The sequence below is a fragment of the Zonotrichia leucophrys genome, chromosome 24, assembly GCF_028769735.1.
Source record: "Zonotrichia leucophrys gambelii isolate GWCS_2022_RI chromosome 24, RI_Zleu_2.0, whole genome shotgun sequence".
Lineage (NCBI taxonomy): Eukaryota > Metazoa > Chordata > Aves > Passeriformes > Passerellidae > Zonotrichia > Zonotrichia leucophrys.
Genome location: NC_088193.1, coordinates 1,044,306 through 1,054,868, shown reverse-complemented (window position 1 = coordinate 1,054,868; position 10,563 = coordinate 1,044,306). Strand labels below are relative to the sequence as shown.

Genomic DNA, 10,563 nt, shown 5'->3' with positions numbered 1-10,563 from the left:
TTGGCCACATCCCTCTGAAATAGGAACTCCCACCCATGGGTACCCCCTCGGTGAGCTCTTCAGGGGATTCTAGGTGTGAATGCTTGCAGTGAGTCCACAAGGGCTGGAAATGGCCACGGAGCTGTTGTTTTCCCAATTTCCGTGACGATAGTTGCGTTTTCAATTAAATCTAAACAGCGCTTTTTAAAAAATCTGAACGTAATGTTTTTCCTGCTGGTTGTTTTGTTTGAAATCTGAATGCTTTAATCTTTCTTTCTGTTTATTTTCCAACAAATTGGGCTTGTAAAGGCTGTTTTGGAAAGCAAAGAAAACCTGCTATAATCACTTCAAGAAAAGACACTCTGAATGCTCTAACGGTCCAGACAAATTGGCTTTGGTGTGACTAAGTCTTGGGGAGTACAAGCTCCGGCTTGAGCTAAGCCTTGGATAAATACACCCCAAAGTAAAGCATTAGCTGGTATTTGTTTGTTATTTGCTGGCTGGAGGGATGAATGTGTAATGAATCTGCTGGCCCTGTCTCGCTTGTGTCCCCTCTCTTGGGAGCAGCAGGGGCTGCCGGAGCCCTGCTCTCCCACCCTAAGAAATGTCCAAAGCCACCCTGGACAGGGCTTGGAGCAACCTGAAAGGTGTCCCTGCGGTCTGCAAGGTCCCTTCCGACCCAAACCGCTGTATTGTTTTTGTCCTCTGGGTGCTGGATGAGCATACAGGAGGCTCGGGGAGCAGGAGGAGCGTCCCGAGTGTCCCAGCTGCGCTGCTCACCTGCAGCCCGGGCCAGGACGGGGCTCACCTGGGGCAGGGCTCACCTGGGGCAGGGCTGCAGGGCACAGGGCTCACCTGGGGCAGGGCTCACCTGGGGCAGGACTACAGGGCACAGGGCTCACCTGGGGCAGGACTACAGGGCACAGGGCTCACCTGGGGCAGGGCACAGGGCTCACCTGGGGCAGGGCACAGGGCTCACCTGTGCTGCTTTGCGGGGATGGGGCAGCGCCAACCGGGGCTGGCGGCCCGGGGACGGGGGCGAGCGCAGCTCGGGGGCTCTGCCAGCCCTGGCGCACGCCGAGGAGGAGGAGGAGGAGGAAGGGGCTCGGCCGGCGGGGGCCGCGGCCGCCCCCAGCCCTGCGCGGCGCGGGGGGGGCGGGCGCGGGCGGGAGCCCGGCCCACGGGCGGGAGCGGAGCGGGGCGGAGCGGGAGCGGCGCTGGGCACCTCAGCCGGGCTGGCAGCGGCGGCAGGAGCGCGGCACGCCGGGGCACCGCACCTCCGCAATTGCGCCGCAGCCCGGGGCCAGAGCTGCTCTGTATGGCATGTGGCTGGTAACTTTTCTCCTGCTGTACTCTTTGCCGAAAGGTACGTGCGGACCGCGGCGGGGGCGGCGGGGGTCCCCGGCAGTGGCACCGGGCGGGTGGCACCGGCTGCGCCCTCCCCGGGGCTCTCGGTGCTCCGACTCTCGGTCCGGCATCTCTCGGTGCGCCCTCCCCGGCGTCCCGGGGCTCTCGGTGCGCCTTCCTGCGCTCTCGGTGCACCCTCCCCGGGGTCCCGAGGGTCTCGGTGAGCCCTGATGGGATCTCGATACGCCCTCCCCGGGGTCCCCGGGCGCTCGGTGCGAGGTCCCGGGGCTGTTGCTGCGCCTTCCTGAGCTCTCGGTGCGCCCTCCCCGGGGTTCCGCGGCTCTCGGTGCCGCGCTCCCGCTGCGCCCTCCTGAGTGCCCGGGATTGTCGGTGCGCTCTCCGGGAGCGCTCGGCCCGGACGGCGCGGCGGGGAGCGGGGCTCGGAGCGCGGAGCGGGGCTCGGGGTGCGGAGCGATGCCGGTCGGTACCGGCGGGGCTCGGAGCGCGGAGAGGGGCCGGTCGGTACCGGAGCTGCCCGGGGCTCGGAGCGCGGGGCTCGGAGCGGGGCCGGTCGGTGCCGGTGCCGCGCGGGGCTCGGAGCGCGGGGCTCGGAGCGCGGAACGGAGCCAGTCGGTACTGGCGCTGTGCGGGGCTCGGGGTGCGGAGCGATGCCGGTCGGTACCGGCGGGGTTCGGAGCGCTGCGCGGGGCCGGTCGGTGCCGGCACATCCCGGAGCGGCTCCGCGGCGCAGCCCCCAAGGCGGCGGTGGCAGCCGCGGCCGGGACCCCGCACCGACGGGCGCAGCATCCCGCGGCGGGGCCTCGGCGGGACCGAGCGCTCCGCGTCTCCCGAGCGCTTCTCAGTCTGATCCCGTCGGCAGGAGAAACCCAGCCGTGCCTTAAAATTCGCATCCTTCCCCCTAGGAACGCTGCGTGAAGTGTAACCCAACGGCTTGACATCAATCAGATTATAGATAAATCATAAATGGGGGGGGGGGGGGGGAGGGGGAGAACCGTGGAATAAGCGTGTCAAGGAGACACACGCTGGAAGATTACGGATTAATTTAAAGTTGGGCATTAAGTGGATGCTGCCCACATCCAGCGAGGTGATACTCTAAGCGAATCTCTGCTCTAGATGCAATTAAAGAGAGGCAGGAGCTGCGTGGAGCACGGGCACTTAAATCCCACTGCGTTTGTTACAACAATCGATCCGTGTTACATAAAGGAATTGCCCATTTCCGGATCTGCGGGAATTTTTAATTATGTTTCTGTAATAAATTACCTCTTTGCCCACGACCCGACCTGCGGATGCGGGTGCTGGAAGCGCCCACCTCTTGGAAAATTGTCTGCTCGGAGGATGTAAAATGACATTTGCCCTAATTATCGTCTCTGACATTTGAGAACAGCGAGGGGGAAATTTTAGGAAATGAGGAAAGTGAAAGAAAGGGGACAGAGCTGCCTCCTTGCATGAGACCTCTCTCGCTGCCCATTACCCCGTTAGCTGAATGTTAATCCAATGAAAAATATTTACTGAGCTTTAATAGGGCACCCTCTCCAGTTGTGCCGTGATGATCAATTATTCCATCAATTATTAATTATGGAATAGCTGCTTTATTCGAGCTGGGGTGAAGCTGCTTTTGGGAGCTTTCCCCAAAATCGCTATTGTGCTTCAGATCTGCTGAGCTGAACGTGCCAGCGTCTGCTTTGCTTACATTTGCATTTTTTACCGTGCTAAAAGGAAAAAAGCAAACCTGGAAACAAATAACCGTCGAGGATGCCATGATTCCTTTCGACCCCCAGTAGTCAAAATAATAAAGAGCTGCACTGGTTTATTGCTTTTTGCATCTTTTCAGCCCCAGCTTCTTGGAAAAGGGATCCCTTCCCACAGAGCTATCTCTTTGGAGAGGAGCAAATTAAAAGCCTCCATTAGCACAACTCCTCGTGGCCTCATTTTACATTTTATTTCTTTAAAAAAAATAAATTAAAAAAAGGAGAAATCTTCAGCATTGAGCAGTCCTGGTGATGCAAAGTGTTAACGTGAAGCGGTTCCAGAGAGAGGACAGCAATACAATGGAAGTTTCATTAGAATAATAGGATAAAAAAAAATGAATTGCTTAATGCATGATAAACCTTTCAGATACTTAATATTTCTGGGCATCGAAGCGCATCCTTTTAACGTGCTCCTGCTGTAGAACAAGAGCTCAAGTAGAAACCGAAAGCAGATAAACATTTGATCCGAGGGACCCCTGAAGTTTAGAAATCCCTTGATGGGCTGTAGCTGCTTATTTCTGCCCCTGTTTATGAAATAAACAGAAATGGGTGCTTGGCGAGCGGAGAGTTGAGCAGCGAGATGCTCTGGCAGGCAGAGGGGAGGCGAGTGGTGTGATGGGGAACGGACTGGCCACAACTGCGAGGCTGGGAGCCAGGGAAGCGTCTCCCTGCGTGATGTTGCTGGATGGCTCTGCCGCCTGATTTATATTGGCATTATATTTACATGATGTTCCCGCGCTGGGCGCAGCGAACGGTGCAGCTCGCGGCTTCTAATCTCTCCCATCTCGGCCCCCCAGTGTGGCACAGCGCTCGTTTGTCTCTGAAATGAAACATGGAAACCTCATTAAATGCACGGAGGAGAAGCCTGCAGTGCTCAGCTCCTCGCCGTGCCCGGCGCTTGTTTATCCTGCCAAAATTTCCCAGCACCAGGAGCCGCCGTGGCAGCTCGCCCAGAGCCGTCACCTGGCGTGGGCTTTGGGCAGCTCCTGCCCTGGCATGGGCAGCGGGTAAAGGCACCCTGGCGCTCCTGGGTGTTCGTGCTCTGCAGGAGGAGGCTGTGCCTTGTGCGAGGGGCGAGTGCCAGGGGTGTGATGTGGAGCAGCCCTTGTGGGGCTGGGGGCTTGGGGCACGCCTCGGGGCAGCCGTGGCTCCAGGATCTCAGTGTTGGGGTGCCAGGATCTGTGCCTGTGTGCCAGGGGATGGATGGGCAGCGCTCCGTCCTTGTCTGGAGCAGCTGGCGAGCCGAGGGCGAGGATGGAGCTGGGAGTCTTTGTGGCTTTGTGGAATCCTGACATGGCAGCAGGCGAGGCAGAGCCGCGCCTCGGGTGGCACGGAGGCACCTCAGAGCCGAGCAGGCAGCAGCCACACGGTGCCACTTCCATGGTGGCACCAAGGAGGAAGGCGCTGGGTCACCGCAGCCGCTGCCACGCTGCCGTTCGGGGAGGATGTGCAGGGGCAGCGCGGGGTGCAGGGCGTTCCTTGCCTCTGGAATCTCGGCCATAGCCAGCTCTTGGTCTTTACATAACCACGGTTTGGGAGTCACCCTCTCCCTGCTTGTGCATCCCGCAGAAATATCCCCCAGCAGGCGCAGGCTGCCGCCATCATCCGCCAGCAGAGCCCTACCCAACGCTCAGGAATTCCATTTCCAGCTCCTGCTGCTCCCAGCTGCTCCGGGAAGGGCTGCAGCAGCGGCTCCTGGCCCTGAGAGGGGACCCAGCACGGCTTGGAGGGCACGGGGAGGAGGTGAGGGGCTGGCAGGGCTTGCCCAGATGTGTTCTCTGTTGGCTGCCTGGTGGCAATCCTGCTCTCCACCTTGCAAAGCCACCGAGAGGGTTGTGCCTGTGGGAGCACGGCCTGGTCATGGTGCAGGGAGCCAAGGCCAGGTGTGTGTGGCCTCTGCTGTGTCCCCTGCCCACCCCTTGTGCTCGCTCCTTTGACCTCCCTGGGGACACGGGGCTGTCCCTCTGGCTGGGCAATGTCACCAGATGTCCCCTTGGCACCTCAGGTGTTGTGTCAGCATGGCCAAGGTGTGGAGATGGCTCTGGAATGGGAGGGCTCGTTCCTCACCTGTGTCCCCTGGGCTCATTCCTCACCCCCAGGCTGGGGGCTCGGGCTGTGGGGGGTGCCCAGCTCTGGGCCAGCCCTGTGTGGACAGTGTGGTGGGGCTGGTGCCCCTCAGGAGCAGCCAGGGGAGGTTCTGGAAGCAGGAATCCGGCCGGGAGAGCTTTCTTTCCCAGGCAAGGGTTACAGCCTCAGCCTGGGTGCTGGCGTAATCGCTGGAGGTGGTTCAGGCCCTAATTTCCATGCAGATGCATTAAGGAGCAGGCGCTTGGAGCACGTTTGAGCCGTGCTCTTACCCACAGAGGACCAGAGACAGGCTCTCCTTTGCTCCCTCTCGGCTTTGTCACCTCGGGAAGGACCATGGTGCTCGAGCCAGAGGGGCTGTGCCACCACGGTGGGACCCTGTGGAGTCAAATTGAAGTGTCAGGGCAGGGAAGATGCTGTCGCAGGTACCTGCTCTGTGCTGGGCACCACTGAACGCCCCAGGCCCTGCTTGGCATTTCCTGACACCATTTCCACCCATCTGAGACCAGTGCCTGAGTGCAGGAGTCACAGCTTTAACCCTCTAGGCTGGAACACAGTGAGGAGGTGACATCTCAGGAGGATGTGCTGATCTCCCAGACACCTCTGAGCTCCCTTTAGAAGGGACCAGCCTTGGTGCTTCCTCTCCTCATCCTTCCAGGAGCTTGGCAGTGCCACCTCCCGCTCCATCAGCCCCAAGGTCACTCCCTCGGTTGGCACAAAGGCTGTGAAGGTGTCCTGGGGATGAGGGCTTGGAGGGAGCTGGTTTGGGGAGGCTCCTCCAGCGTTCCCTGCGTGCAGGGAGGGTGTGATGGAATCTCTGCCCTCTCCTCAGCACGGAGGGACCACCAGGACCCGCAGGGAGGGTATGATGGAATCTCTGCCCTCTCCTCAGCACGGAGGGACCACCAGGACCCGCCACCCACCCGCAATTCCCAGCGCGGTGCGTGCCAGGCTTGGGTTCGCCCTCTCCTTGAGCAGGGCAGGTGTCAACCACCCTTAATGAGGATAATGAATGAGCTGCGAGGTGGCCATTAGCCTGCTGCTCTCCTCAGCATCCCTGCAGCCCGGCTTGGTCCCTGCTGGTCCCTTTGGAGCCCCACTGGTGGGGTTTATCCGGGGGGAGCCCCGGCAGGTCCTCACCAGGCTCAGAGAGGGCTGGGGTCACCATGGGGATCAGAAAACTGCTGCCAGTGGGGTAATGAGAGCTCCAGCTCAGTGCCTGCCCAGGGGATGGCACAAACCCCCCAAAACCATCAATTCTCCAGCATTTCCCGGCTCTGTCAGGTTTGCACCCAGCTACAGCACCATGCTCAGCACAAACCCCCCAAAACAGAAATTCTCCAGCATTTCCCGGCTCTGTCAGGTTTGCACCCAGCTACGGCACCGTGCTCAGCTCTGAGGGGTTTGGGTGGGCTCAGGCTGGCTGGGTGCTGCCAGCACAGGTGATGGACGTGCACAGAGAGCAGGAAAAGCCTCTTATCTCGGGGGGAAGAGCCCTGGCTGGCACAGAGCCCGTCCTTGTCTGAAGCTGCTCCTAAATCTGCTTCTTAGACAAGGACGGGCTCTTCTGGGAGGTTTTGTGCAGGACACAAAACCTCACCCTAACCTTAACCTTAACCTTTCTGGGCAGGACACACACCTGCACCTCTCCCAGAGATGGTGACACATCCTGGGGACGGTTTGAGGCCCCTCTCTGGAGCAAGCAGGTGCTTGCAGAGCTTTGCTGTGTCACTGAAGGTGCTGGAGCTCGGGAAGTCCAGCCATCAAAACTGGTAAATATTCTGAAGAGATGATAGCAAAATGACTTGCTTCTCCCAGCTCGAATGGAGATATTAATATTTCAATAGCTCTGGGTTGTAATTTACCACAATTTAGGAAGATTGAACTCTGATAACTTAAAGCACCTGCCTTTCAGCGTGTCCAGCCCTGTGCTGGGCTCGGTGCAGCTCCCAGCTGGAGCCAGGCTGGGCTCCAGGCTGCCTTCCCAGCAGAATCTGTTCCAGCTCAGCTCTCCCAGCCTCCTCCCTTCAGGTTCATGTGAATTAATGCCCTCGATATGTAGGTTAGGGTCAGCACATCTGACCAGATGTGAGCAGTGATTTCTGGTTTAAAAATATTGCTGTGCTATTTCTAAATTTTTAATCTCTCCCAGTGATTTGGAGACAGTTTTATGAAACATGGAATTAGGATGGTGCTCAATGCTAAATGGTAAAGGAGATTATGAGGATTTAACTCTATACGTCTGTCACATAACTATTGCCAATCCCATAACCTCCATTTTCTATTAAAAATCCCTTTCCCCCTTTGACCCGAAAAAGCTTTATGGGTAATCTGAATTTCTCTGTTTATGAGGTATTTTTCCACTCCTCGCCCCAGCCCCTCACCCCTACAGCTCTGAGCCCTCCTAGTGCTGCTGAGGATGAAGATGTTTTCCTGGCAGGAAACATCTTCTGGGTGCTCCAGGAGCCTTCCCAATCTGCAATATGGGATTTGGGGAGATCCTGGATGGAGCACAGGGCACAGCTGGCTGTCCTTGGTCCAAAGCCAGGCTGAAGGTGGCTTCTGCTGTGCCCTGGCTCCAGCCATCTTCTGCTCAGCTCAGGCTCAGCCACAAATAGCTCAGTGCTGCTCGTGCAGCCTTTGTTTCCCTTCCTCTGCCTGCAAATGTGCGCCTCTTTCCCTTTCATGTATTTGGGAGAAGCACCGCGCTGCTGGCATGAAGGGAAATGCTGATTCATGACGACAAACCAGCCTGGAGATGTCACAAAATGACATCTGCAGGGCCCAGCGGTGGCCCCGTGGCTCTGCAAAGGCTCGGCTGGAGCTCTGCTCCTCTGTCCGTCCGTCTTTGGTGCTCGCCAGCCAGCGAGGGAAAAACAAACGGCTTTGTCTCCTTCCACCCGCGTGTGGACACGGGGAACCCGCGCGTGGGGACACAAGGAGATGATTCTGTGACCTCCAAATGGGTTGTTGTGCGGTGGCACAGCTGGAACTCGCTACCAGCTCATCCCTTCTGTGGCACAGAGGGCTCTGAGCGGGCACAGGAGGAGCCCTGGTTGTTTATGGTGATGATGCTGTGCAATGTGCACGGAGAGCCGAGCGGGATGCTGAAAGAGGCGCAAGGTTGTACACCCAGCTGGGAGAAGGATGGAGAAGGGCTGGGGCGTCTCGGGGTGCCCCATCCTGAGCTGCTGAGGCTGCTGTGGGTTGGGCTGCTGGCACAGCTCCCAGGCAGGACGGGCACCTGGCTGGAGAAGGCTGGCACGGGGATGGAGCAAGCACGGACACTCAGCCAGCCCTTCAGTGTGGACACTCAGCCAGCCCCTCCTCGGGCGAGCGGAGCCCGGGTGTGTGGATGAGGCTTCTCCTTCTCCCCTGTGCTGCTCCCCTCCTCCCCAAGTTAAGGAATCGAGGTCAGGGAGGGTCCCCCGTGGCTCGTTCTGAACCGGGGCTGATCTGCTTATTGGCTCTGCGGCACCGCTCAGCCGCGCTATTAATACACCCGCCGAGGGCCCTTCCCAGATCCCTGTCCTTCCGCCCACTTGGAAAGAGTGCAGCTAAAAAAGGAAAGCGGATCTCAGTGACTGGGAGCCTCCTCTTCCTTATTTATAGCCAATTTCGCTGCCTTGGGCTGGGAGGGGGAGCTCGTGGTCCTGGAGAGTGGCAGGAGTTGGGGGCAGAGGTCCTTTCCCTACTCCCAAGAAGGGAAGTGCTGTTCTCCAGCACTGAGAGCTGCTGCTGGGCATGCAGGTGGCCACGAGCTCTGCCTGGACTGTGCCCCTGAACCCACCTCAGTGCTCATTTGGGTGCTGCAGGGGTGCCCAGGAGAAGCTCAGGCTCAGGACAGGGTGGGTCTGGGGTCCTCTGCCTGTGGCTCTGGGAGAGGGGAGCAGCTCTGATCCCCATTTTCCAGCCCTCTCTGGTTTGGGGGCAGTGGTGGGGTGGCAGGGGAGGTCTCTGCCCTGCCTGGCAGTGGTGTGCCCTGGGTGTGATGGCATTGCTGTGCTGTGCTGTGCTGGGGGGTCACAGCAATGTCGGGACTGGCAGCAGGAGCAGTGTTGGTGGCTGTGCTTGGCATGCTGTCCCCGGGGCCCTGGGTGCTCAGAGCCAGCTGGGCACCCCTGGGGAAGCCTCGGGGGCTGCCCGGGGTGCCCACCCTGCCTGCACAGCCCCTGGCTGTCCTGCCAAGGTGCCTGTGATCCCTGATCCGTGCTGGCAGCAGGAGCGCTGGCCTGTGAAGGTCCTGTGTGCTTCCAGCCGTGCACGGATGCTCTGCGCTGCCCTGCTCCGCACGCAGGGCTCAGGGGCTGGGCCGGGGGTGTCTGGGCTGGGGAGGGGTCTCTGTGCTGGGAAGGGATCTCTGTGATGGGGGGTCTCTGAACCAGGAGGGGTCTCTGTGCCAGGGGGGTCTCTATGCCAGGGGAAGGGGTCACTGTGCTGGGAAGGGTTCTTTGTGCCAGGGGTTCTCTGTACCAGGGGGTTCTCCATGCCAGAGGGGTCTCTGTGCCAGGAGGTCTCTGTGCCGGGGTCTCTCTGTGCCATGGGGGTCTCTGTGTTGGGGAGTTCTTTGTGCCAGGGGGGCCTCTATGCCAGGGGAAGGGGTCTCTGTGCCAGGGGCTCTCTGTGCTGGGGAGGGTTCTCTATGCCTGAGGGATCTCTGTGCCAGGGGGTCTCTGTGCCAGGGGGTCTCTGTGCTGGGGAGGGCTGTCTCTGTCAGGGTGTCTCTGTGCCATCAGCACTGGCCACCCCACAGTAACCCGTGCCCTTGTGGCCTCTGCTCTGCCCACAGCACGCGCTGAAGATGTCGGAACCAGCCTCTACTTTGTGAACGACTCCCTGCAGCAGGTGACCTTCTCCAGCACAGTGGGGGTGGTGATCCCCTGCCCGGCAGCAGGGTCACCCAGCGCCGTCCTCCGCTGGTACCTGGCCACAGGTGACGACATCTACGATGTGCCCCACATCCGGCACGTCCATGCCAATGGGACTTTGCAGCTCTACCCCTTCTCGCCATCAGCCTTCAACAGCTTCATCCACGACAACGACTACTTCTGCACCGCAGAGAACTCGGCTGGCAAAATCAGGAGCCCCAACATCCGTGTTAAAGCAGGTGGGAGCTGCCTGTGGGCACCGGGCTGGGCACCAGGGGCTGGTTCCTCCCTGCTCTGCTCCATCAGGGGCACAGCCAGGGCTGCTGCCTTGGTTCCTGCAAAAGGATGGAGCAGGGAGAAGGGCAGAGCGCGGGCTGGGATGTGCAGAGTGGGATGCGCAGGGTGGAATGCACAGCGGGGAGCGGACCTGGGGCTGCAGGAGCAGCTGAAGGAGCAAAGTGCTTCACCTGCAGGGGATCACCTGTTCTCCTGGTGGCTCTTGCTGGTGGCTGTGC

General features: G+C 59.7%; 1 protein-coding gene across 3 annotated transcripts in view; it reads left to right on the top strand.

Moving 5' to 3' along the window:
• Positions 1 to 1,201: 1,201 nt before the first annotated feature.
• The window catches only part of DSCAML1 (DS cell adhesion molecule like 1), a 97,795-nt gene continuing 88,433 nt past the window's right edge, over positions 1,202 to 10,563 (top strand). For all 3 annotated transcript variants that reach the window (XM_064731963.1, XM_064731962.1, XM_064731965.1), the window contains exons 1-2: positions 1,202 to 1,345; positions 9,970 to 10,287. In XM_064731963.1, coding sequence (XP_064588033.1) covers positions 1,303 to 1,345; positions 9,970 to 10,287 — 361 coding nt within the window. In that variant the 5' untranslated portion in view covers positions 1,202 to 1,302. The remainder of the gene's footprint in view (positions 1,346 to 9,969; positions 10,288 to 10,563) is intronic.